The sequence below is a fragment of the Dermochelys coriacea genome, chromosome 1 (genome assembly GCF_009764565.3).
Source record: "Dermochelys coriacea isolate rDerCor1 chromosome 1, rDerCor1.pri.v4, whole genome shotgun sequence".
NCBI classification, from domain to species: Eukaryota; Metazoa; Chordata; order Testudines; family Dermochelyidae; genus Dermochelys; species Dermochelys coriacea.
Genome location: NC_050068.2, coordinates 324,620,326 through 324,648,237, shown reverse-complemented (window position 1 = coordinate 324,648,237; position 27,912 = coordinate 324,620,326). Strand labels below are relative to the sequence as shown.

The following is a 27,912-nucleotide window of genomic DNA, read 5'->3' as shown; positions in this document are numbered from 1 at the left end:
AGAAGTCATTTTTCTGCGGGTAATCAAAGAAACCTGCGGGGGCCATGAATTCTGAACATGCGCAGTAATGCAAAATTCCCCCAGGAATAAATAGCCATTGATGAACCTGTCCTCCATGAATGTATCTAATTCTTTTTTTTTAACCCAGTTATACTTTTGTCCTTTACAACATCCCCTGGCAATGAATTCCACAGATTGGCTGTTCATTGTGTGAAGAACTTCCTTATGTTTTTTTTAAACTTGTTGCTTATTAATTTCATTGGAAAATCCCTAATTTTTGTGTTAAATGGAGGGGTAAATAACACTTACTTTCTTCACACCATTCATAATTTTAAAGACCTCTATCATATCCCCCCTTAGTTGTCCCCTTTCCAAGCTAAACAGCCCTAGTCTTTTAATCTCCCCTCACATGGAAGTTGCACCATATCCCTAATCACTTTTGCTGCCCTTCTCTGTACCTTTTCCAATTCTAATATATCTTTTCTGAGATAGGGCGACCAGAACTGCATGTAGTATTTAAGGTGTGGGCGTACAATATAGTGGCATTATGATATTGTGTCTTATTATCTATCCCTTTCCTAATGGTTCCTAACATTATTAGCTTTTTTTGACTGCTGCCGTACATTGAACAGATGTTTTCAGAGAACTATCCATGATGACTCCCAAGATCTCATTCTTGCATGGTAACAGCTAATTTAGACCCTATTATTTTTATATGTATAGCTGTATATGTATATATTTTTCAATGTGCATTACTTTGTACTTGTCAACTTGAATTACTTTTTCCATTTTGCTGCACAGTCACCCAGGATGAGATCCCTTTGCAGTCTGCTTTGGACTTAACTATCTTGAGTAATTCTGTATCCTCTGCAAATTTGGCACCTTACTGTTCATCCTCTTTTACCGATCATTTATGAATACTTTAAACAGCATGGGTCCCAGTACATTTCCTTGAGGGAACCCCGCTATTTACCCCAGTCCACTGTAAAAAATGACCATTTATTCCTGCCCTCTGTGTCTTATCTTTTAACCAGTTACAGATCCATGAGAGGATCTTCCCTCTGAACTCATGAGTGCGTAGTTTGCTTAAGATCCTTTGGTGAGGGACCTCGCCAAGGCTTTCTGAAAGTACTAGTACACTAGATCAGCTGGATCACCCTTGTCCACATGCTTGTTGACTGCCTCAAAGAATTGTAACAGATTGGTGAAGCATGTTTTCCCTTTACAAAAACCATGTTGATTCTTCCTCAACATATGGTGTTCATCTATGTGTCTGATCATTCTGTTCTTTACTTTAGTTTCAAACAATTTGCCTGGGACTGACGTTAGGCTTACCAGCCTGTAATTGCCAGGATTACCTTTGGAGCCTTCACATTACCTATCCTCCAGTCATCTGGTACAGAGGCTGATTTAAGCGATAGGCTCCACCAGTTAGTAGATCTGCAATTTCATATCTGAATTCTTTCAGAACTCTTAGGTAAATACTATCTGGTTCTGGAGACTTATTGTTTAATTTATCAATTTGTTCCAAAACCTCCACTATTGACACCTCAGAGTAGCAGCCGTGTTAGTCTGTATTCGCAAAAAGAAAAGGAGTACTTGTGGCACCTTAGAGACTAACAAATTTATTAGAGCATAAGCTTTCGTGAGCTACAGCTCACTTCATCGGATGCTGTAGCTCACGAAAGCTTATGCTCTAATAAATTTGTTAGTCTCTAAGGTGCCACAAGTACTCCTTTCCTATTGACACCTCAGTCTGGGATGTTTTCGTAGATTTGTTACTAAAAACAATGGCTCAGAGGTGTGGGAATCTCCCTCATAGCTTATTCAGTGAAGAGTGGTGCAAAGAATTCCTGTAGCTTCTCTAGCAAATTTATTTGAGCATAAGCTTTCGTGAGCTACAGCTCACTTCATCGAGTGCATCCGATGAAGTGAGCTGTAGCTCACGAAAGCTTATGCTCAAATAAATTTGTTAGTCTCTAAGGTGCCACAAGTACTCCTTTTCTTTTTTGCGAATACAGATTAACACAGCTGCTACTCTGAAACCTGTAGCTTCTCTGCAACAGCCATCTCTTCCTTAAGTGCTTCTTTGGAACCTTGATCGTCCTGATTGTTTGCCAGCGTTCTTGCTTCTGATGTACTTAAAAACATTTTTCGTTGTTAGTTTTTGTGGGTTTTTTTGCTAGTTGCTCTTCAAATTCTTTTTTGGCTGCTGAATTATACTTTTACATTTGACTTGCTAGAGTTTATACTCCTTCCTATGTTCCTCAGTAAGATTTGACTTCCAGTTTGTAAAGGATGTCTTTTTGTCTCTAACCTCCTTTTTTACTCTGTTTAGCCACGGTGGCTATTTTTTGGTGTCTTTGCTGTTTTTTTTTAAATTTGGGATATAAATATAGTTTGAGCCTCTATTATGAAGTTTTTAAAACCTTTCCATGAGCTCGCAGGCATGTCAGTCTTGTGACTGTTCCATTAAATTTCCACTTTTCTAGCTTCCTCATTCTTGTGTAGTTCCCCTTTCCGAAGTTAAATGCTACAGTGGTCGGGTTTTTTGGTCCCCCCCCCCCCCACAAGGATGTTGAATTTAATTGCATTTTGGTCTCTATTACTGAGCAAGTAAGTTATAGTTAAGATTTTGTCACGAGCAATAAACAAAAATTCATGGAAACCATGGACCTGTCCCTGATTTTACTAAAAATAACTGTTAGAAAAATGGGGCTGACAGGAGGACGAAAGCCTGAGCCCTGCTGCAGGAGGGGAGGGGAGGGGAGGGAAGGTCCAGTAAGTGCTGCTCACAGGGGTTGGGAGCTGCGGGGGCCCCGCATCAGCCAACAGCTCCAGCCCTGCTGACCTGGGACTGAAGTTGTGTGACCTTTGTGACATAATTATGTGACATAATTATAGGATCTTGGGCCAGATCCTGTGCTCTATTTAAGATTAAATTAAGAGTTAACTGCTTATTTGAGGAAAAAATAAAAGCTACAAATGAACAGCAAATGTGAAGGGCTTTATTATGCTCTGAGGATGTATGTCTGACAAGCATGAAAGACCTTCTTATGTGGACTGTATTTTATATAATTATGCAACTAAATTAAACTTTTTACATAGCTTACAATTCACAGCAAATAAATGAATTGGCATGTTTGGAAAACCTCTGTCAGTATCTAAAGAATTAGCTTTTACAGTTTGGGGAGATTTTGTTTTTAATTTTAAGTCAAACAGGCAGAAGAACAAAGTACAGTTGCATGTAACTCAGAACAGTGACCTTATTTAAATTACCGTTCCAGTTTATTTCATGTGTCAGTTACCTGCTTTCAATTTTCTTCTGCAAATGTATTAAACAGAAGTAAAGATAAAATAACGTTCATGATGTTTCATGTTCTGCCATTAGTTCCCTTTTAAATATCTGGGCAGATTCTAAATGCTTGTTTTGTTATAAAAACATTTACCTTACTAGTATTTGTGCCAAAACTATATTAACTGTGAGCCAAACAGTTATTTACCTAACACCTGGGATTGGGTCCCCTTAAATGGACTTGGCTTGGACAGACAGAGATCACTAGTCCAGGCATCACAAGCATTTTCTGGCTACTAGGAGTTAAGGCAGTCTGGGGTTTCATCAGAAGGGAATTTCAGTGTACCTTTCCACCCTTCTGGTAGGAAATGTCCTCAGTCTCCAACATGCATTTCCCACTGTTTAGTTAGGAACTAGTAGGGGAAAGCAGATAACTCCTCAACTGTTTTTTTTAAACGATGGTTTTCAGAGCAGGGACTGTCTTCCTATGTGTAGGGAGAGCACATTGTACATCTTATATATATGTCTATTATCCTAAAAAGATGGAAACCAAAGGAATAGTACAAACAGGTAGGGACCGAATCAGAAAGGTTAGGTCACAAAATGAGTTACATCTACCAAGGGATGTAAAAGGCAATAAAAAGAGGTTCTATAAATACATTAGGAGTAAAAGAAACATGAAGGAAAGCGTAGGTCCTCTGCTTAGCAGGAAGGGAGCTAATAACTAATGGCATCAAGAAGGCTGAGGAGTTTAATGCCTGTTTTGCTTCTGTCTTCACTAAAAGGTAAATTGTGACCAGATACTGAACACTATTAATATTAACAACAAGGGGAAGGAATGCAAGCCAAAAATTGGGTAAAGAACAGGTTAAAGAATATTTAGATGTATTTAAGTTGGCATGGCTCGATGAAATTCACTGTCGGATACCTAAGGAAGTAGCTGAAGCAATCTCGGAACCTTTAGCGATTATCTTTGAAAACTCATGGAGAATGGCCGAAGTCCCAGAGGACTGGAGAATGCCAAAACAAGCTTCTTGTTTACACATCAAAAGGTATGTAGCAAGCAGAGAGAGGGTTAAAACAACCAAAAGGCTGCACACCTCGGATATTCCCTAAACCTTAATCTTTCATTGCCACTTCTGGTAAGTTCCCCTTAGCCCAATTACCTCCATTTCTGGGCTGGGAGAGACAGACTGCCTTCCTTTTGTCAACAAAATTGTGTAACATATACAAAGCCTTAGTCTGAAGGCAGAGGTTTTTAATGGCGGAGGAGCTACACTAGGAGCATTTTGCTGGTATAGCCTCACTGGTATACTATACAGTCAAGGTGCTTCTAGTGTGGATGCAGTTTATAATATTAGAGAAGTTCTGCCAGTACAACTGCATCTACCCTATGGCCTTTTGTTAGCATAGCTATGTCCATTACAAACCACAGCCCTGATCTAAGTAGCTGTGCCAGTAGAAGTTTGTAGTGCAGACCTGGCCGTAGCATTCCTTTGATTTTAGACTCTGGGCTTGGGAAAATAGGACTGCTAATCTGGCTGGAGACAGGCTGGTAGGCATTTCCCAATGAATACGTCACCCATTGTTCTCTTAAGGACCCTTGGTATTTTTCTTGGATAGGCCTTATCACTGTCACTTTGTTTCTTGTTTCTTCCCCCAACCCTCCCAACAGCCTCTTTTAGTTTAACTCCAGGCAGTCAGACAGAATACTATCAAGCAAGTAAAATGAGGTACAGCTAATATTCAGAAAAATAATAGTTCTCTCCCTCATTCTCTACACCCAATTTCTGATATATTTAAAGTTATTACAGTAGGCAGTGTTTTTTCTTTATTCCACTGTTCTTGTGCACACATATCCCGTTCTGGAGCAATTGACAAACTTGAAGAACCTGACAAACTTCTTCTGACATCTCCGCACCTGGGAGTCCAGAACCTAGCTCATACAGCTGGGTGAAAAATTTTGACTAAAACTTTTTTTGTGGTAGAAGAAAACATAGATTCAGCGATCCCAAAACATTTTGTGAATTTGTGTCTATTTTGCCAAATCATTTTTTTGCCAAAAAACAAAACAAAAACCCCAAAAATTCAGAAAAAAAATCAAAATGTTTTGTTGTGACATTTTCTAAATGAAATAAAAAAATATTTTAGTTGAAATGACTTCACTTCAAAATTTTCTCAAATTTTATTTTTAAAAATTAAAAAAAATTTTAATAAATAGTCAAAATGAAGCATTTGGTTTTGCCTCAAATAAAACATTTTATTTGACCAAAGGTTGTTTTTTTTTCCCTCAACGTTTCAGTTTGCCAAAATATTTCAAAAAGTTTTGTTTTCAGTTTGATCCAAAATGATTTTTTTCACATTTGCCCAGTATTGCTAATCAACCCTTTGATACTTCAAAATATTTTAATTATTTGTATTACTTAGAGAAAAAATATGACAATATAAAGATTATAGTACATTAACAGTATTGAAAAGATAAGAGTAGGAATCTGATCGAGATCCATCAGTAGGTAGAAGTAAACAATAGCTGCCTTACTTGATAAATAATTTGATGCTTGTGGGTCTATTTAGGTTGGTGACCAATAGCTCTAGGGTATGTTTGGCACAGTGCTCACTTGTATGTTCAGACATCACTTAAGTTTACTAGTATAACTATGTAGTAAGAGGTATGATTTTTTTGCAAACATAGGTAAGCCTGTGAAAGCCTTGGTGTAGATGCAGCTATACCAAATAGCTTATTTTGCTTTGCCAAATTAGACTTTCTGTAATGGTATAAGCACCTTTATACTGGTATAACTGAATGCATGTTGCCTCTTTACACTGGCATAAAGAAGCAAAACAAGGCCCAAGAGTTGATATCTTTATCTTTATTATTATTATTGCAGTAGCATCCACAAAGATGTATGCTTTTATGACAAAGTTTAGTTGGTTTTATTGTTATCTCATACCCTCTTCTTTCTCATCCACCTGTTTTTTCTGTATGAAAATGAGACCCTGGGCTCTCAGGAGCAGGGACTGTCTTTATTTATTTATACAATACTTAAAAACAGTGGGGCCCTGACCTTTGATTGGACTTTCTAGGCACTTACCTAATCATAGAAATGTAGAGCTAGAAGGGACTTTGAGAGGTCATCTAGTCCAGTCCCCTGCTGAGGTAGGACCTAGTATACCTAGACGATCCCTGACAGGTGTTTGTCTAACTTGTTCTTAGAAACCTCCAATGATCTCCGTTTGGAAGCCTGTTCTAGTGCTTAACTATCCTTGTGCTGGCTATTCCTTATAACCCTATTATCTTCAAGATGCTTACAGTAATTTGTTCCAGTAACTTTCAAGATTTCGAAGTTAGGCTGATTGGTCTAGAATTCCCCAGTCCTCTTTGCTCCCCATTTTAAAGATAAGATACTATGTTTGCTCTTCTCCAGTCCTCTGGGACTTCACCCATCCTCCACTAGTTCTCAACGATAATTGCTAATGGTTCCAAGATTGCTTCATCTAGTTCCTCAAGTATCCTAGGGTGAATTTTCCTCTTGACATGAATACATCTACTTTGTCTAAATATTCTTTAACCTGCTAATGCCAATGAAAATGGTAAACACCCTTCTTTAAACTCTACTTGTTCTTGCAAATACTGGATATTAAATTACAAGCAAAACAGAGCAAAACAAAGGAAGTCAGCATGATTCTCCTGTCATGTTTATATACTCTAAGTGCCAATTCAGTAATGTTATAGTGATGTCTCTGAGGAGGAGGAATGTTACAGAAAATATATTAAATTTCATGCTTGATTTTTTTCACTTCTGTTAGGCATTTGGCTTCAAATTCAAAGTCTTATACTCTCCATAGGAAAGAAATATATTAGATTTCTGAATGCTAGCTCACTAGATGTACATTTTAAAAATTGCTGGAGTGACATTAGGACCTATGCTAGACTGTAATATACCAAATCTAGATGGAAAGTTATTCCCATTTCCAGACCAGGCAACTAGTCAACTTGCATTAGATTTATACAGTAACTCCCCACTTAATGTCCTCTCGCTTAACGTTGTTTCGATCTTACGTCCCTGCTCAATTACAGAACATGCTTCATTTAAAGTTGTGCAATGCTTCGCTATAACGTTGTTTGGCTGCCTGCTTTGTTCACAAGCTGGCAGCCCCCCATCAGCTCCCCTACCCCCCCCCCACAGCGCCTCCCGCCCGCCGGCAGACCCTGCAGATCAGTGGCTCCCCCCACCTCCTGCCCACGGCAATCAGCTGGCTTGTGGCGTTCAGGAGGGAGAGGGGAGGAGCGAGGACTCAGTGCCCAGGCTCCCCCTCCCTCCCCTGCTTCCCGAAAGCGCAAACCAGCTGATTGCCGCTGGCAGAGGCAGGGAGGGAGTGGAGAGGCTGTGCACCGAGTCCTTCCTCCGCTCCCCACCCTCCTGCCCTCTGAAATCACAGCCAGCTGATTGCCACGGGGGAGGGAAGGGGGAGGAGCAGGATGCGGCGCTCTTTTTTCCCCCCCCACCTCCTGCCTGTGGCAATCAGCTGGCTTGTGGCGTTCAGGCGGGGAGGGGGAGCCTGCGTGCCGTGTCCTCGTCCTCCTCCCTCCCTCCTGAATGCCACAAGCCCCCTGCCACACGCAATGGAGCGGGGGGGAGCAGGGGGGAGGGTCGAGGACATGGCATGCAGAGAGAAAGGGGGGACGGGGGGAGGGAGCGGAAGGAAACAGAGGTAGGTTAAGGTGGGGGTTGGGGGAAGGGGGTTGTGGGCGGGTCGAGGGTTGAGCCCCCCACCCGGTGCTTGCGAATAGGGGAAGCTGCCGCTGCTGCTGCGCAATGTGATTCTGCTAGCCTACAGCACTTCAGTCTCCCTGCCTGCCTCATTGTCTCAAGTGCCAGGGGCTGTGCCTGTGTGGGGTAAGGGGGGGGTACCCCCCAACTATAGTAGTACTGTCTGTCTGCAAAAAAAATTTCCCTGGAACCTAACCCCCCCCCCCCCCCAATTTACATTCATCTATGGGGAAATTGGATTTGCTTAACATTGTTTCACTTAGTCTCATTTTTCAGGAACTTAACTACAACATTAAGTGAGGAGTTACTGTACTCTTGGCTCTTCAGGTATTTTCCTCTTGGCTTCCTCTCCATACTCCATTGTGACTATAAACATAGCCTCAGACATATTATTATATTGATAAAGCACTTTATCACAGACAAAACAGGAAATATACCTGTTGTCTATAATCTAGAGGACTAAACCTCGTAGACAGGTTGAAAGTCAGCTGTACTGTCACACTCCTTGATTTAAAAGGAAATAAACGTTTGTATTGTATGTAAATGTAAATATTTAGTCCACTCTTTAAAACATCAACTTATTATTAGAGATGGACAAATTGTAGAAGAACCATATGTTGAGTATATCATTTGATGAAGTTTACTGGTGTTCATAGAATAAATATATTAATGAATAGTGTGTGATAGCCACATGGCTAATTGACGTATTACTTAGTGAGTACTGGTGACATTTGTCAGATATGTTGGTCAAATGCTGCTCATGAGCTTGTCTTCTACAGCTTTCTCCTCTTGATTTACTTTCTCTTTGTAGTGTCTGATTTCTTTTTATAATAGGTGAGGGATATTGTTTCCTGAGTGTCTTTACTTATTCTTTCAACATCTCTTTCCTGCAGTGCTAATCTACTCACAAATAAGGTTTGGAATTTTTACCTGACAGTTCACAGAATCATAGAAGATTAGAGATGGAAAGGACCTCAGGAGGTTCATCTAGTCCAACCCCCTGCTCAAAACTGGACCAACCCCAACTAAATCATCCCAGCCAGAGCTTTGTCAAGCTGGGCCTTAAAAACCTCTAAGGATGGAGATTCCACCATTTCCTTAGGTTAACCCATTCCAGTGCTTCACCACCCTCCTAGTGAAATAGTATTTCCTAATATCCAACCTTGACCTCCCACACTGCAACTTGAGACCATTGCTCCTTGTTCTGTCATCTGCCACCACTGAGAACAGCCCTGCTCCATCTTCTTTGGAACCCCCTTCAGGTAGTTGAAGGCTGCTATCAAATCCCCCTACACTCTTCTTCGGCAGACGAAATAAGACCAGTTCCCTCAGACTTCCCTCATAAGTCATGTGCCCCAGCCCCCCAATCATTTTCATTGCCCTCTGCTGGAGTCTCTCCAGTTTGTCCACATCCTTTCTGTAGTGAGGGGGCCCAAAACTGGATGCAATACTCTAGTGCTGAATAGAGGGGAATAATCACTTCCCTCGATCTGCTGGCAATGCTCCTCCTAATGCAACCCAGTATGCCATTAGCCTTCTTGGCAACAAGGGCACACTGTTGACTCATGTCCAGCTCTCTCGTCCACTGTAATCCCCAGATCCTTTTCTGCAGAACTGCTGCTTACCCAGTTGATCCTCAGTCTGTAGCAGTGCATGGGATTCTTCTGTCCTAAGTGCAGGACTCTGCACTTGTCCTTGCTGAACCTCATCAGATTCCTTTTAGCCCAATCCTTTAATTTGTCTAGGTCACTCTGGGCCCTGTCCCTACCTTTCAGCGTATCTACTTCTCCCCGCAGCTTACTGCCATCCGCAAACTTGCTGAGGGTGCAATCCATCCCATCATCCAGATCATTAATGAAGATATTGAACAAAACTGGCCCCAGGACAGACCCCTGGGGCACTCCACTTCATACCGGCTGCCAACTAGACACTGAGCCACTGATCACTACCCGTTGAGCCCGACGATCTAGCCAGCTTTCTGTCCACCTTATAGTCCATTCATCCAGCCCATACTTCTTTAACTTGCTGGCAAGAATACTGTGGGAGACCGTATCAAAAGCTTTGCTAAAGTCAAGATACAAGTTAGTAGCCAGAGGATTAAATCTGTGACCCACAGGTTGATATGAAAGACTGGGGTGGATGCGCACTGTTCAGAATAGCCACCCTGTCCTCCTTCACCTTAGCTACTAGGTACTCCTTCATCCCCCCCCTTCCATTCTCTGCCTCTTTGCCCTTCTGTTACCATCTTCATTAAACCCATTAATACAATTTTTCGATTGCCTTTATATTGCTTCCGTTTTAATTCTAGCCATGTTTTGGCTTATCACTAAATTAATTTGGGTAGCAAGCCTGAAATTAAATTCCTCTAATGTTTGAATGATCCCTCCTCCGCACTCATTGGTCATTTCTTTATACTGTACTTCGTAAAATATCCAGGAATGAGATTTTGTTGCTCCTGCCCTCTGTCTCGAAGCATGCACCTTGAGACAGAAAAACATTCGTTTTTCAGGTCTAGTTAAAATAACCACTGTTAGTTCATGGAGTCATTTCAGGGTGTGAGGATGTTTGTACACTAAATTTTGCGCTATAAAGAATCTCTAGGGGTATGTTTGCAGCTAGTACAGTCAAGATAACTAATTAAGTGAACAAGATATTAGGTGCATTTAGAGTGGTTCCAGGACCATTTGAAATAAAATATCCAGATATCTTCAGGTTTCTCCAATGCTTGGTGAATGTGGCATTTTCACGTACAGTAAAAAGATGAATTTAAAAAACAAATTACTTAAATTATGCTGTTACTTACCTGGATGTTTTTTTTTAATATCCATAATTTCTAAACAAATCAAACTTTGGCTAGAAAAGCTGAAGGACATTTTTATTCTTTGAGTTTTTGAGATAGGTCTTGAAACTGGAGGACTTCTGCCTTTTCCTGACCTACTGTGACATTTTAAGTGAAAGACCTTTTTGTGAGCTAAATAGGTGTTACTTTGTTCTTTTTCATTACCATGCTGAAAAGCCAGAAAACTATATAAACTTCATACACATGGGGATGCTTTGGAGTATATTCTGAACAAAAATATGTGCAGAAATACTTTGTTATGAGCATAATTGTAAAAATTAGTTATACATAAGTGGAAATCTGCTGTAGGTTTGAATATAATAGAATTTTCTGGATTCAGTGTGAAAAAACTCACTTTACAGCTGAGGCAAATATCTGTTTCTAGACGTGTATGATTGGATCATTTATAGTCTATTATTCTTCAGTGCAATGTGCTAGAAATATGTAATAGTTTTCAAAACAGTAAAATTGAAATACCAACATATTTGTGTTTGCAAATACATTATTTATTATTGCTCATATGTCATTTTATTTTTGAAGAAATAAAACAGAAGAAATAAGCAAGCACATAGATCAGAACGCTAGAACTCTGAACTGTCAGTTTACTTTTGTCTTCTGTTCTAAATGCCCTGAGTAGCTAGGGCAAGATATGACATCAAGTTGTTAATCATTACTGGGTTCCAGCATTGGCAGCCTAGCTAGTTCTCCCAACCATGATAACCCTGGAGATGATCACAGAATGTTAGATCAGCCAGCGTATTGTAAATGGAAGAGTAAATTCCGACTCCGCATATGGATGATGATGATGATGTGTGTTCTGAGATGGACTTTAAAGACCCCAGAGCTGGATCAATCCAAACTTAAGAGGCAAACTGCCTTCCAAAAGTCAGAAATGAACTCCTTTTTATGTGGGTGGGTCCCATGTCAATTAAAATGAAGTTTTTCTATATTGCATTTGTGCATATAGTCAGAAAATTGTAAATATGTCTACTCCACAGATCCTTACTCCTGTGTATATTTAGACTCATACCAGCTTTACTGTGTGTTACCTTTTAGCCCTGAAAAGTATGGCTATGGGAGAGTGAGGAGGGTTCTATTTTGACTCAAGTATCAGAAATCGAATTTTCCCCTTCTCCCTATAACCAATTTTCTCTTTTCATTTCCTCCCCTCTCTCCTCTCACTGAAGAGACAAACTCAAGTTCACAACAACACACAAATCATATTGTAAATACCCCAAGTCCTTACCTGGGCTATTTATCAACCCAAGACTTGCTACTGCGATTGCTGACATGTGGGGCTTTTACCTCCAGACACGTTCTTGTGAGCCATCAGGATTGAAATCGATGAGCATGCTATCTTCCAGGCATTTTAGAGATCAGTATCCTCTTAAATCACCTTCTGGTCCACAAGAATGGAAGCATTGGGGGTGAGAAATAGAAGAAATTATGGGCCAGATTACCCTGCAATTGATTTTATACTAGTTCAATTCCATTGATTTTGGTGGACTTAGTCCTGATTTACATAGTGTTAAATGAAATTGTGTTATCATGTGTGTTCGTAATCCAGCATAGAATCATAGGACTGGAAGGGACCTTGAAAAAATTTAGACCAGTCCCTGCACTCATGGCAGGACTAAGTATTATCTAGACACACCTGACAGGCGTTTGTCTAACCTGCTCTTAAAATCCCCAGTGATGGAGATTCCACAACCTCCCTAGGTGATTTATTCCAGTGCTTAACTACCTGACAGTATGAAAGCTTTTCCTAATGTTGACCAAACAATCCCTTGTGCAATTTAAGCCCACGATTCTTGTTTCTATCTCTGAGGTTAAAGGAAGTTAATTTTCTCCCTCTTCGTGTGCAACCTTTATGTATTGAAAACTGTTCTATTCCCATCTCATCTTTTTTTTTCCAGCTAAGCAAACCCAATTTTTTCAGTCGTCTCATCGCAGGTCATGTTTCTAGACCTTTAATCATTTTGTGCTATCTCTCTGGACTTTCTCCAATTTGTCACCCACATCTTTCCTGAAATGTGGTATCGCAGAACTGGACGCAATACTGCAACTGACGCCTGAGTAAGAGTGGAAGAATTATTTCTCATGTCTCACAACACTTCTGCTAACACATTCCAGAATGATATTTGCTTTTTTTGCAATAGTGTTGCACTGTTGCCTCATATTTATCTTGTGATCCACTATGCCCCCCAGACACTTTTCTACATTGCTCCTTCCTAGGCAGTCATTTCCCATTTTGTATGTGTGCAACTAATTGCTCCTTCCTAAATGGAGTACTTTGCATTTGTTCTTATTGAATTTCAGCCTGTTTACTTCAGGCCATTTCGCCAGTTTGTACAGATCGTTTTGAATTTTAATCTTATCCTCCAAAGCACTTGCAACCCTTCCCAGCTTGGTATCATCCACAAACTTTATATGTGTACACTCTGTGCCATTATCTAAATCACTGATGAAGATATTGAACAGAACCGAACCCAGAACTGATCCCTGTGGAACCCCATTCGATATGCCCTTCCAGCTTGATTGTGAACCACTGATAACTACTTTCTAGGAATGGTTTTAAAATAAGTTATGCACCCACTTTATAGTAGCTCCATCTAAGTTGTATTTCCCTAGTTGTTTATGAGATGCTCATTAGACAGTATCAAAAGCCTAAAGTCAAGATATATCACATGTATTACTTCTCCCCATCCACAAAGTTTGTTACCGTGACAAAGAAAGCTATTAGGTTGGTTTGACTTGATTTATTCTTGACAAATCCATGCTTACTGTTACTTATTACCTTACTATCATCTAGATGTTTGCAAATTGATTGCATAATGATTTTCCCCATTGTCTTTCTGGGTAGTGAAGTTAAGCTGACTCATCTGTAATGCCATAGGTTGTCCTTATTTCCCTTTTTTTATAGATTGGCACTATATTTGCCCTTTTCCAGTCCTGTGGAATCTCTCCCATCTTCCATGAGTTTTCAAAGATAATTGCTAATGGCACAGATATCTCCTTAGTCAGCTCCTTGAGTATTCTGGGATATATTTCATCAGGCCTTGGGCACCTGAAGATATCTGACTTGTCTACGTAATTTTTAACTTGTTCTTTCCCTATTTTAGCTTCTAATCCTACCTCATCTTCACTGGCATTCACTATGTTAGATGTCCAATCACTGCTAAACTTTTTTGGTGAAAACTGAAACAGAAAGGTCATTTAGCACTTCTGCCATTCCCCATTTCCTGAAGGGTTTCCCAGTGAAGAATTTGGTATTTTTAAGACTGTTGTAGCATTTGTTTTTGAGGCTATTTTCTCCATCTCCTTTTTTTTTAAAACAGCATGGCAACTTCTTGGGGGAGTGTTAAATTTTGGGGCCATCAACTTGAATTGCCCTGTAGAAATGGCAATTATAATAAATGTTGAGTCTTCTGTTGGTGGTGCTGAGAAGTGCAGCCATAAAGGCAGATGTGTTGTAAAGTAATTATTTTGTCAAGAGCTGTGAAATTTAAGTTATGTCTTTGTAGTGAATATTCTGTTTTTTGACACCCAAATTAAATGTAAGTGGCACGATAATCTCTTCAAGATTCCTTTTGATTCTGATAGAAAACCCTGGAAGCTGATTTTGTGATGCATACATTCACCCATTTGGTTATTTAAGCTGCAGGATGTGTTTTCAGAAAGTGGCTAATGGGAGCTGGAGTACTTGCAAATGTGAGAATTTTTTAAGTTTGAATTAAAGATATTTTTTGTTTGTTTCTAGGTACATGCTGGGCCTCTCAGCAGTTCCAGCAATTATACAGTTTTTTGGCTTCCTGTTTCTTCCTGAAAGCCCCCGCTGGCTGATTCAGAAAGGCCAGACTCAGAAAGCACGGAGAATTCTGTCTCAGATACGTGGCAACCAAACAATTGATGAGGAATATGATAGTATCAAGAACAACATTGAAGAGGAAGAAAAAGAAGTTGGAGCAGGTAGGTTAGAAATTTCTTGGCATCTCTGACAGGTTTCAGAGTAGCAGCCGTGTTAGTCTGTATTCGCAAAAAGAAAAGGAGTACCCGTGGCACCTTAGAGACTAACAAATTTATTAGAGCATAAGCTTTCGTGAGCTACAGCTCAGTTCATCGGATGCATTTGGTGGAAAAAGTTTTTCCACCAAATGCATCCGATGAAGTAAGCTGTAGCTCACGAAAGCTTATGCTCTAATAAATTTGTTAGTCTCTAAGGTGCCACGGGTACTCCTTTTCTTGGCATCTCTGTCTACCTATGTCACTAAAGAGGCAAATAACAGGAAATTGTACTTTGGTAATTTCATATGTTGCTTTTTTCTGATCTTGTAAATATTTCAAGTATTATATTGGTAGTTTAAGTCTAAATAAATTTAATCTGTAAAACTGAAGATGCTGTTGTAAATGCTATCCTGATTTTATTTTTTAAGTGTGGAAAATAATGAAGCTATATGTTTTAAGATTTTACGATGTCACTTGAAATGTATTAAAGAAGGAATAAGCAAGGCATATAGTTTACAATATACAGATTATTTGTGACATGGACATGAGGAGTAGATTTATACTTAAGTTAAATATATCTTTTGTATGTTTATTTCTATCATTTATGGAAAAAAGATAGGGATGTAGGAAAAAGGACAAAATAGAAGCTATGGAAGGATTAAAGGGTTAATCCCACAAATGCCTGAAGTTATCCAGAGGCATGGCTTGGCTGAGAAGAATCTCAGCAAGCAACTGTGGCAAGACTTACAGAACTAGACATATACATTACTATCAATCAACATTTTAGTAAACAGTCTTTTGAGGTCATATATGTTCTTTTTTAGACTGTGGTGTGTCATTCAAATTCTTTGCATTTCTTTTACACCTTATCTGATCCCACAAATACTTGTGCATATTTAACTTTAAGCATGTGAGCAGTTCCGTTGAAGACTTAATTTTTTCCCCCTATCTTTGTCTGCAGTTGACAACTAAGGGACAATAACTATAGTAATTATGTAGGGAAGCAGGAAGTACAAGACAACCTTTGAAAGTTTATCATTATTTCTGAAATCACCAACGAGACAACTTCTACCACTCAGAGTTGGTGGCTTTGTTTAACAAATTACTTTGTTGCTGTTGGTTTGGTGTCTGCGACAGGTTAAGCAGTTTGAAGTGTTTTGGGAGTCACGTGCATTTGGTTGGGATTTTCAAAAATGTACAACTCAGGGAGTACAAGTCAAATCAGTGGTACTTGATGTGGGTAGCTGACTTACACACTTTTGAAAATCACACTCCAAAGCAAACATTTCAAAGCTATTCTAACTGTAGTAGTTTTGTGCATGGTTTAAAACTGTGGTTCTCAACCAGTGGTACGTGTACCCCTTGGGATACTCAGGTCTTCCATGGGGTACATCAACTCATCTAGATCAGTGTTTCTCAACCTGTAGGTCAGGAGCTGTGGGAGGGCCGGGGGTGTGTGTGTCACAGGACAGGTTTAGGATTGTCACAAGTGTAGGGCCAGCTTTACGGGATGGCAAGCAGGGCAATTGCCAGGGGCTCCATGCCAGAGGGGGCATGACAAAGCTAAGATACATGCTTAATACGTGGGTGGCAGGGCTCGGGTTACAGTAGTTGGGAAAGGTTGAGAACTACTGGTTTAAAAAAGTTAGCATATAAAGTAGTCTCTTTTTTAGATAAATTCTTTCATAGAATCATAGAACCATAGAATATCAGGGTTGGAAGGGACCCCAGAAGGTCATCTAGTCCAACCCCCTGCTCAAAGCAGGACCAAGTCCCAGTTAAATCATCCTAGCCAGGGCTTTGTCAAGCCTGACCTTAAAAACCTCTAAGGAAGGAGATTCTACCACCTCCCTAGGTAACGCATTCCAGTGTTTCACCACCCTCTTAGTGAAAAAGTTTTTCCTAATATCCAATCTAAACCTCCCCCATTGCAACTTCAGACCATTACTCCTCGTTCTGTCATCTGCTACCATTGAGAACAGTCTAGAGCCATCTCTTTGAAACCCCCTTTCAGGTAGTTGAAAGCAGCTATCAAATCCCCCCTCATTCTTCTCTTCTGCAGACTAAACAATCCCAGCTCCCTCAGCCTCTCCTCATAAGTCATGTGCTCTAGACCCCTAATCATTTTTGTTGCCCTTCGCTGTACTCTTTCCAATTTATCCACATCCTTCTTGTAGTGTGGGGCCCAAAACTGGACACAGTACTCCAGATGAGGCCTCACCAGTGTCGAATAGAGGGGAACGATCACGTCCCTCGATCTGCTCGCTATGCCCCTACTTATACATCCCAAAATGCCATTGGCCTTCTTGGCAACAAGGGCACACTGCTGACTCATATCCAGCTTCTCGTCCACTGTCACCCCTAGGTCCTTTTCCGCAGAACTGCTGCGAGCCATTCGGTCCCTAGTCTGTAGCGGTGCATTGGATTCTTCCATCCTAAGTGCAGGACCCTGCACTTATCCTTATTGAACCTCATTAGATTTTTTGGCCCAATCTTCCAATTTGTCTAGGTCCTTCTGTATCCTATCCCTCCCCTCCAGCGTATCTCCTCCCAGTTTAGTATCATCCGCAAATTTGCTGAGAGTGCAATCCACACCATCCTCCAGATCATTTATGAAGATATTGAACAAAACGGGCCCCAGGACCGACCCCTGGGGCACTCCACTTGACACCGGCTGCCAACTAGACATGGAGCCATTGATCACTACCCGTTGAGCCCGACAATCTAGCCAGCTTTCTACCCACCTTATAGTGCATTCATCCAGCCCATACTTCCTTAACTTGCTGACAAGAATGCTGTGGGAGACCGTGTCAAAAGCTTTGCTAAAGTCAAGAAACAATACATCCACTGCTTTCCCTTCATCCACAGAACCAGTAATCTCATCATAAAAGGCGATTAGATTAGTCAGGCATGACCTTCCCTTGGTGAATCCATGCTGACTGTTCCTGATCACTTTCCTCTCCTCTAAGTGCTTCAGGATTGATTCTTTGAGGACCTGCTCCATGATTTTTCCAGGGACTGAGGTGAGGCTGACCGGCCTGTAGTTCCCAGGATCCTCCTTCTTCCCTTTTTTAAAGATGGGCACTACATTAGCCTTTTTCCAGTCATCCGGGACTTCCCCCGTTCGCCACGAGTTTTCAAAGATAATGGCCAAGGGCTCTGCAATCACAGCCGCCAATTCCCTCAGCACTCTCGGATGCAATTCGTCCGGCCCCATGGACTTGTGCACGTCCAGCTTTTCTAAATAGTCCCTAACCACCTCTATCTCTACAGAGGGCTGGCCATCTCTTCCCCATTTTGTGATGCCCAGCACAGCAGTCTGGGAGCTGACCTTGCTAGTGAAAACAGAGGCAAAAAAGCATTGAGTACATTAGCTTTTTCCACATCCTCTGTCACTAGCTTGCCTCCCTCATTCAGTAAGGGGCCCACACTTTCCTTGGCTTTCTTCTGTTGCCAACATACCTGAAGAAACCCTTCTTGTTACTCTTGACATCTCTTGCTAGCTGCAGCTCCAGGTGCGATTTGGCCCTCCTGATATCTTTCCTACATGCCCGAGCAATATTTTTATACTCTTCCCTGGTCATATGTCCAAGCTTCCACTTCTTGTAAGCTTCTTTTTTATGTTTAAGATCCGCTAGGATTTCACCATTAAGCCAAGCTGGTCGCCTGCCATATTTACTATTCTTTCGACTCATCGGGATGGTTTGTCCCTGTAACCTCAACAGGGATTCCTTGAAATACAGCCAGCTCTCCTGGACTCCCTTCCCTTTCATGTTAGTCCCAAGGGGATCCTGGCCATCTGTTCCCTGAGGGAGTCAAAGTCTGCTTTCCTGAAGTCCAGGGTCCGTATCCTGCTGCTTACCTTTCTTCCCTGCGTCAGGATCCTGAACTCAACCAACTCATGGTCACTGCCTCCCAGATTCCCATCCACTTTTGCTTCCCCCACTAATTCTACCCGGTTTGTGAGCAGCAGGTCAAGAAAAGCGCTCCCCCTAGTTGGCTCCCCTAGCACTTGCACCAGGAAATTGTCCCCTACGCTTTCCAAAAACTTCCTGGATTGTCTATGCACCGCTGTATTGCTCTCCCAGCAGATATCAGGAAAATTAAAGTCACCCATGAGAATCAGGGCATGCGATCTAGTAGCTTCCGTGAGTTGCCGGAAGAAAGCCTCATCCACCTCATCCCCCTGGTCCGGTGGTCTATAGCAGACTCCCACCATGACATCACTCTTGTTGCACACTTCTAAACTTAATCCAGAGACACTCAGGTTTTTCCACAGTTTCGTACCGGAGCTCTGAGCAGTCATACTGCTCCCTTACATACAGTGCTACTCCCCCACCTTTTCTGCCCTGCCTGTCCTTCCTGAACAGTTTATAACCATCCATGACTGTACTCCAGTCATGTGAGTTATCCCACCAAGTCTCTGTTATTCCAATCACGTCATAATTCCTTGACATCACCAGGACCTCCAGTTCTCCCTGCTTGTTTCCAAGGCTTTGTGCATTTGTAAATAAGCACTTGAGATAACCTGTTGATCGCCCCTCATTCCCAGTATGAGGCAGGAGCCCTCCCCTCACAGACATTCCTGCCTGTGCTTCCTCCCGGTATCCCGCTTTCCCACTTACCTCAGGGCTTTGGTCTCCTTCCCCCGGTGAACCTAGTTTAAAGCCTCCTCAGTTAGCCAGCCTGCTGGCAAAGATGTTCTTCCCTCTCTTCGTAAGATGGAGCCCGTCTCTGCCCAGCACTCTCCTTCATGGAACACCATCCCATGGTCAAAGAATCCAAAGCCTTCTCTCCGACACCACCTGCGTAGCCATTCGTTGACCTCCACGATTCGACGGTCCCTACCCAGGCCTTTTCCTTCCACGGGGAGGATGGACGAGAACACCACTTGCGCCTCCAACTCCTTTATCCTTCTTCCCAGAGCCACGTAGTCCGCAGTGATCCGCTCAAGGTCTTCTTGGCAGTATCATTGGTGCCCACGTGGAGAAGCAGGAAGGGGTAGCGATCCGAGGGCTTGATGAGTCTCGGCAGTCTCTCCGTCACATCACGAATCTTAGCCCCTGGCAAGCAGCAGACTTCTCGGTTTTCCCGGTCAGGGCGGCAGATAGATGACTCAGTCCCCCGAGGGAGAGCCCCGACCACCACCACCCGCCTTCTCCTCTTGGGAGTGGTGGTCGTGGAACCCCCAACCTCAGGACATCGCATCTCATGCCTCCCAACCAGCGGAGTCTCTTGCTGCTTTCTCCCCCCAGACCTATCATCTGGTCCACTCTCCGCAATGGTACCTGTGGAGAGAACATGAAAGCGGTTAGTTACCTGTGTCTGTGTTACTGGAACCCGGACATTCCGCTTACCTCTTCTGGAGGTCACATGTTGCCAAGCTTCTTCACTGGCCTCTTGGCTCCTCTGTGCAACCTGCTCTATATCTTTAGAGCTTTGTGCCCCTAGAAGGCTATCCTGAGTTTGGTCCAGAAAATCCTCAGTCTCTCGTATACAACGCAGGGTCGTTACCTGTTGCTCCAGACCTTCAATCTTCTCTTCCAATATGGAGACCAGCTTGCACTTTGTACAGACAAAGTCGCTTCTGTCCTGTGGAAGAAAGACAAACATGGCACATCCAGTGCAGGTCACAACAGCTGAACCCCCCCTTCCATATCACTACCTACTATGAGCTTCCTCAGAGACGTTGGCAAGATGTAAGCCTCACTGGGCTCACTCCAGGCGAACTCCCAGGCAAACTCCTGCTGTGAGCTGCTCTGCTGTCCCCGCTGCTCAGCTGGTTCGCGAGGCTCTGGCTATTTTTAAACAGCCAGGCTTCCCTGACGCAAACACACAGACACCCTAATGCCCGCCCCCTGCAGGCTAGCAGCCAATCAGACACTCACTCAGGCTCTCTCCCTGCCCTCCCAGCAAACACACGCTCGGATACTTCCTCAGCAAGCAAACACACACACTCGGATACTTACCAGTCCCAGGCAAACTCCTGCTGTGAGCTGCTCTGCTGTCCCCGCTGCTCCGCTGGTTCGCTGCCGCTCAGCTGGTTCGCGAGGCTCTGGCTATTTTCAAACAGCCAGGCTTCCCTGACGCAAACACACAGACACCCTAATGCCCGCCCCCTGCAGGCTAGCAGCCAATCAGACACTCACTCAGGCTCTCTCCCTGCCCTCCCAGCAAACACACGCTCGGATACTTCCTCAGCAAGCAAACACACACACTCGGATACTTACCAGTCCCAGGCAAACTCCTGCTGTGAGCTGCTCTGCTGTCCCCGCTGCTCCGCTGGTTCGCTGCCGCTCTGATAGTGTGATAGTCTGATAGTGTGGCTGCTTACTTTAAATAAATAATCAGGTTACAGCTTTTGTGGTGCCTGATTGTTAAAAATATATGAAGTTAATGACCTAGTTAGGTTTCACTAAGTCAAATAATGGAAAAGCCTCTGTCCACTTATTTAAATTATTCTTTGAGTTGCTGAAATTACCCAAAATCATGGTTCCTCTTATGTATCCACTTCTAGTTCCAAGCAATATAAAAAGTACAGATGTAGCAAAGCACATCTTGCGAGTGAAATCAAACCTGAAACCAAGCGCATTTAAATTTCATTCAGGATCCTGTTGAAAGTGCTGTTATCTGCATGAAAACTGAATAACTGGAGTTTACATGGATGATGTGTGTGAGCTTGCATAGTCTGGATTCAGTGTGGGACTGCAACAGAATCCTTTCTTTCCCCCATTCCTTCCACACACACATACACACTACTCCCACCTGTGGACTAGATCAGTGACTGCATCACCCTCTATGCTACTTTGCATGAGATGCTATATAATCATGAATCTCTTGACTCCTCCCTTGGCCTGCCCTAAATCATACCTTATGTGACAACCTCAGGAAGACACAGTGGGTGTGCAGAGATCTCCCTGCCATGGTGACTTCATGTGTAGCTCTCCCTTGTAACAGAGGCTTACGTGATGCACTGCACCTCTGCTGTTGGGTTCAATTCACCTGGAATGATCTACGAAATTCAACAATATTGCAGTAGATGGTGATCAATCTAATGTTCTGCTCCTACAGCAGACTGTCCAGCGATGGCCTTTGCTCTTTAGTTAACAGTCTACTTGTGTCTGTAATGATAAAATGTGTTCTCCATAAATAATCCTTTGTTTCTGGAAACAGGAGGGAGGCATCCATCTCCTCCTTTTTCTCCTCTTATTCCTCCAGCCTGGAATAGTTGTTAATTTTTGTACATTCTGAACTCGGACCTGGCTTTGGGCTGAATCTGAGAAGTGTTTTTGCCCTCTGAAATGGTGTAGCTGATTAATTCTTGATTTCCCGCAGAACTTGTTCCTGATCATCAGAGTCAAAATGGGCATTCCCACCTCCATTCTTGGATTTTATGTTCTCCTTCTCAGAGCTGGTGCGTTCTTTCTTCTTGAAGTTAGTTCGTCATCTTCACGTGGTTTCATCTTGCAACAGATTTTCCTGTAAAGTTAATTGGGTCAGGAATTTTTCTCTACCAGTACCCTGAATACATTGTTATTCTTGGCTACCATTCCGTTCTCCAGATGCTCTATTATTGAGCTGCACTTTCCCAATATTTTTTCAGGAGCAGAGTTTTCCACTACCCTCTTTTATTTCTTGTAACTTTTCTTTCATGACAATGTTTAGGTTCTGTCACTCTTTGAGTCTGTGGTGTTTTGCTACAACAATTTTAAACTGGTCCTCCAGAAAGGTCCTAGCGGTGTGTTATTCATTAATTCTGAAAAGTAACTCTTCCATTAGTTCCCTTTTGAATGCCTTTAGCTTTATTAAAAAGAAAAGGAGTACTTGTGGCATCTTAGAGACTAACAAATGTATTTGAGCATAAGCTTTCGTGAGTTACAGCTCACTTCATTGGATGCATTCAGTGGAAAATACAGTGGGAAGATTTATATACACACACACACGAAAACATGAAACAATGGGTTTTATCATACACACTGTAAGGAGAGTGATCACTTAAGATGAGCTATTACCAGCAGGAAGTGGGGGGGGAGGAGGAAAACCTTTTTGTGGTGATAATCAAGGTGGGCCATTTCCAGCAGTTAACAAGAACGTCTGAGGAACAGTGGGAGGTGGGGTTGGAGGGGAGAAATAACATGGGGAAATAGTTTTACTTTGTGTAATGACCCATCCGCTCCCAGTCTCTATTCAAGCCTAAGTTAATTGTATCCAGTTTGCAAATTAATTCCAATTCAGCAGTCTCTCGTTGGAGTCTGTTTTTGAAGTTTTTTTGTTGAAGAATAGCCACCCTCAGGTCTGTAATCGTTTAATTGACCAGAGAGATTGAAGTGTTCTCCGACTGGTTTTTGAATGTTATAATTCTTGATGTCTGATTTGTGTCCATTTATTCTTTTACGTAGAGACTGTCCAGTTTGACCAATGTACATGGCAGAGGGGCATTGCTGCCACATGATGGCCTATATCACATTGGTATATGCGCAGGTGAACGAGCCTCTGATAGTGTGGCTGATGTGATTAGGCTCTATGATGGTGTCCCCTGAATAGATACGTGGACAGAGTTGGCAACGGGCTTTGTTGCAAGGATAGGTTCCTGGGTTAGTGGTTCTGTTGTGTGGTGTGTGGTTGCTGGTGAGTATTTGCTTCAGATTGGGGGGCTGTCTGTAAGCAAGGACTGGTCTGTCTCCCAAGATCTGTGAGAGTGATGGGTCGTCCTTCAGGATAGGTTGTAGATCCTTGATGATGCGTTGAAGAGGTTTTAGCTGGGGGTTGAACGTGATGGCTAGTGGCGTTCTGTTATTTTCTTTGTTGGGCCTGTCCTGTAGTAGGTGACTTCTGGGTACTCTTCTGGCTCTGTCAATCTGTTTCTTCACTTCAGCAGGTGGGTACTGTAGTTGTAAGAATGCATGATAGAGATCTTGTAGGTGTTTGTCTCTGTTTGAGGGATTGGAGCAAATGTGGTTATCCAAGCTCGTAGAGCTTGGCTGTAGACAATGGATCGTGTGGTGTGATCTTGATGAAAGCTAGAGGCATGTAGGTAGGAATAGCGGTCAGTAGGTTTCCGGTATAGGGCGGTGTTTATGTGATCATCGCTTATTAGCATTGTAGTATCCAGGAAGTGAATCTCGTGTGTGGACTGGTCCAGGCTGAGGTTGATGGTGGGACGGAAATTGTTGAAATCATGGTGGAACATGGGTCCAGATGATGAAGATGTCATCAATGTAGCGCAAGTAGAGTGGGGCATTAGGGGACGAGAGCTGAGGAAGCGTTGTTCTAAGTCAGCCATAAAAATGTTAGCATACTGTGGGGCCATTCGGGTACCCATCGCCGTGTCGCTCTCACACTCTCAAAGAAACTGCTGAACCACCTGATCAACATCCTCTACTGCAAACAGGGAAATATTAAGAATGAGCTCTCAAAACTGGATACTCTCATAAAGAACCAATCTTCCACACAAATTTCCTCGTGACATCAAACTTATCTTGTTACAGTGAGTAGAGTCAGACTATTCTCTACTGTTGTTCTGTCTAGGAACGTCAACAAAAAGGCAAAAATAGAAATGTGCAAATCTGAACTTTCGTGGTGAATGCCTGAAAGGTGTCTTGTCTGCAGAAGCAGCAAGCATGTAGTTTAGTGCTGCATCACATCCTTCCCTGAAGAACATCTGACCTTTAAAGGGCAAAGTAATTACCCTCCCTTTCCAGGTTAAATTTCCAGACCAAGGATTTACTTACAAAATGCTACCTTAAAAACCAGGGCTTACAGCTAGATTTTATGAAGATAGGAAGATAACATCTATACATGACACTCAGAAAACTTTACTGCTAGGGAAATTAAGTCTTAGAAAGGATTCTTCATAGTATGATCACATGATCTGCTCGCCAATACTACAGAAAAACTTTTGGAAGTTTGTGTTACTTGTGAATGGATTTAGGACCAGCATTTTAGCACTGCTCTAAAATGTTAGAAACAGAATATATCCTTTTAAAATATACAGTCTTCACCTTATTTGTCTCACTGAGGACATGACCATTATGCTTATTATACAGTGCACTTTTCAATGAAGAGCAGAGATGTGGTAGACAAATTCAGCCAGCCTTTCAAGGGCATGTTAACAAATGGAAGGAGCATCAAAATAACTTTTTATTTGCTGCCTTGTTTATCTACTGTTTACTATTTTAGATGTGTTAACTCTCTGACACGTTCCACATTCATGGCCATATTATTGCAGGAGTCATTTTGTAATTACACTATCTCACAATATGTTGCTTAGTGCTCTCCCTAGACATTTTTGGGGACATCAGATATCTTCATATTTCATTTGTCTTCATTCTCAGAATTGTAGGTCATCCAACGGTGTCGTTCTTTGGCTTCAGCTCAAAGCCAGTCAAAATCTGTTACAGACTGTGTTATCAGATGGAAAGAGTTCTGCTTGTTTCTTTCAAGACTATAAAGAAAACTGATCTGAATTCAAATTGTTGAAAAGCCAAGAATAAAACTGAAATTCCCCTGTAAGAAGGACATTTTTCTGCCTGATCCTCACTAAATATACACACAACACTAGAGACCTATGCTTTTCCTGGTATTTGGTTTTGTGACAGACAACAAAAGCTTTGGGCTAAGCTGTTTACACAAACCTCTCTGTTCTGTTTTCCTTAAGGATCACTAGCTCCTTCTGTCAGACACCAACCCATCTTACACAATGTTTAGAGAGATGAGCCACCTAACAGCATGACTCAGCAATAATTACTGCCTTTTACACATGGTTCTAACCCTTCAGCAAGGGTGACATAGAGGAGTCATGCACCCATAATGCAGGATCATAGAAACACCCGCTCCATTACACTCAAATTTAGCTGATGTCCATAGCAGCAAGCACACCAATATATTTTGGGCTGCAGGCCTGCCAGACAGTGCAACTCTCAGTAAAGATAAATTTCAAAGTGGCCGCCATGTTAGTCTGTATTCGCAAAAGAAAAGGAGTACTTGTGGCACCTTTAGAGACTAACAAATTTATTAGCGCATAAGCTTTCATGAGCTACAGCTCACTTCTTCAGATGCATTCAGTGGAAAAAACTTGTTCAGACATTATCAGTAGGAATGGGACAGAGTTCACTTCATGAAAGCCAATATTAATAATTTGTGTGTGCTTTCAATAGCTAGAACTTACATTAAAGATTTTTTTGGTTAGCTCAAGCTTCAACAGGGTGTTACATCCTTTGAAAAAGAAAACCAGGCCTTTGAAAGTGCAGTAAATCTTCCACATATCAACTTTATGCCAGCCCTACTAAAGGAAAAGTGTATGAATTAAAAATGTATGAACAATTTCTTAATCCACAGAAAATTCAAACCAGAACTTTGGAAAATAGTAAATCAAGGAAATTTGGTCTTCATCAATCTTCAGAATACTTATCAACATACACCGGTTGCTTCAAACCAATCATCATCTATAGATTGGAGTTGGATGGCAACACTTTATATATTACTATATTCATTTTGGTCTAGCTACAGCTATAGCTCAAGTTTTAAAAATATGGAAAAAGAGGCAATCAGACTTTGCTCCCATAAGGCAAAAAGTATGTTCCTTTGTACTTGGGTTACACCAGTGAGAGTAACTAACTTGGCTTTCAAGTCAGTTTCCAGAAGTTAGAGACTTCCAATCCCAATTTCCATACAATTTAGAAGCTCAGTTGAATTCTAGGAAACTGTAAAAGCAAGAATATTTCTTGGATTTGAAAGAAATATGTCATGCAAATAAATTCAGTATTGTTAAGTCAGCTTTATAGCACCTAAACTTGCATAGTGGATTACAAGCTTAGAACAAGATACAGACCATGCTCCAAACTGTTTGCAACCTAATGGATAAGACATAGGTGAGATGGAGCACAAGACATCAGGTAAAGAGCATGTACAGAGGTGGTTGGTTTGAAACATTCCTGGAAGTAGTAAGCTTGCTGGAGGGGCAGTTGCTTGGCTGACAAGTAGAGATTATTGTGTATAGCATAAATAATGGCAATGGGACAAAAGGAACTGGAAGGAGGAAAGACTGAGGGAGATAGGAAGTGTGACAAAGCTCTGTCCTTGCCTCCGTGGGTCCCACGTTTCCTGGTGGATTTCGCTAGCCTCAAAGGCTCACTGTGACCCTGCATGTAACCCTTCTCTCTCTAGAGACAAGAGTCACAGTCTACTGAGCCATTTGCATCATAAGCCAGCGAGGGAGGTGAGGAGAAGTTATCCTTCCTTGCATAGTCTCTGTTGTCTCCCAGTCTCAGTGATTAATCAGGGGGCAAAGGTGGGGGGAGCGGGGAGCCCGGGCCCACCCTCTACTCTGGGCTCCAGCCCAGGGCCCTAATAGTATCAGCTATGGTAGCTGACCTTTTAGAAACATGACATATACAATTCCCTGGGCTACTTCCCCCACAGCAGCCCTCACTTCCTCAAGCTCCACTTCACCCTTACCTCAGGGCCTCCTTCCTTGTGCCTGATATGGTGTGTACTACTCAGCCTCTCCAACAGCGCAACTTCTTCTCACAGCTCCTGACATGCACCCCCACCTGACTAACTGGGAGGCTTTTACCTAGTTTCAGCCAGCCCCTGATTGGCTTCAGGTGTCCCAATCAACCTAGCATTCTCCCTGCCTTCTGGAAAGTTCTTAATTGGCCCCAGGTGTCTTAACTGACCTGGAGCAGCTGCCATTTCACTTAACCTGGTACCAGGGACTTGTTTAGCCTGGAGCGAATCTCTCTCTCCCTCCCTCCCACTGCTCTCCCATAGCCTTCTAGCTTGGAGGGAGGTGGGAAGCTGCTACTCCTGCTGCTAGGCCCTACGCTCTCCCAGCTGCCCTGGCTGGGCCAGACACCACCCCACGGGTTCTCTGCTACCTGGTTGCTGGACCCCCCACTCTGGGTGCTGCTGCTGCTCCAACTGCAGCCTGAGGCGGGGGGGGGGGCTGCTAGCCCACTCCCCAGAGAGGAGGAGTGAGGGACCCCAACCACTGCTGTTGT

At 42.4% G+C, this 27,912-nt stretch overlaps 1 protein-coding gene and 1 long non-coding RNA gene across 2 annotated transcripts in view; both read left to right on the top strand.

Annotated features, from left to right (window-relative positions):
* Positions 1-27,912, top strand: part of SLC2A13 (solute carrier family 2 member 13) — a 329,544-nt gene that overhangs the window by 91,443 nt on the left and 210,189 nt on the right. Inside the window, 1 exon segment of the mRNA XM_038392556.2 lies at positions 14,667-14,875. Within this exon segment, the coding sequence (XP_038248484.1) occupies positions 14,667-14,875 (209 nt within the window).
* LOC122456596 lies at positions 924-13,218 on the top strand. Its single transcript, XR_006275558.1, has 3 exons — positions 924-935; positions 3,984-3,988; positions 12,988-13,218. It is a non-coding gene; the product is annotated as an uncharacterized LOC122456596 (long non-coding RNA).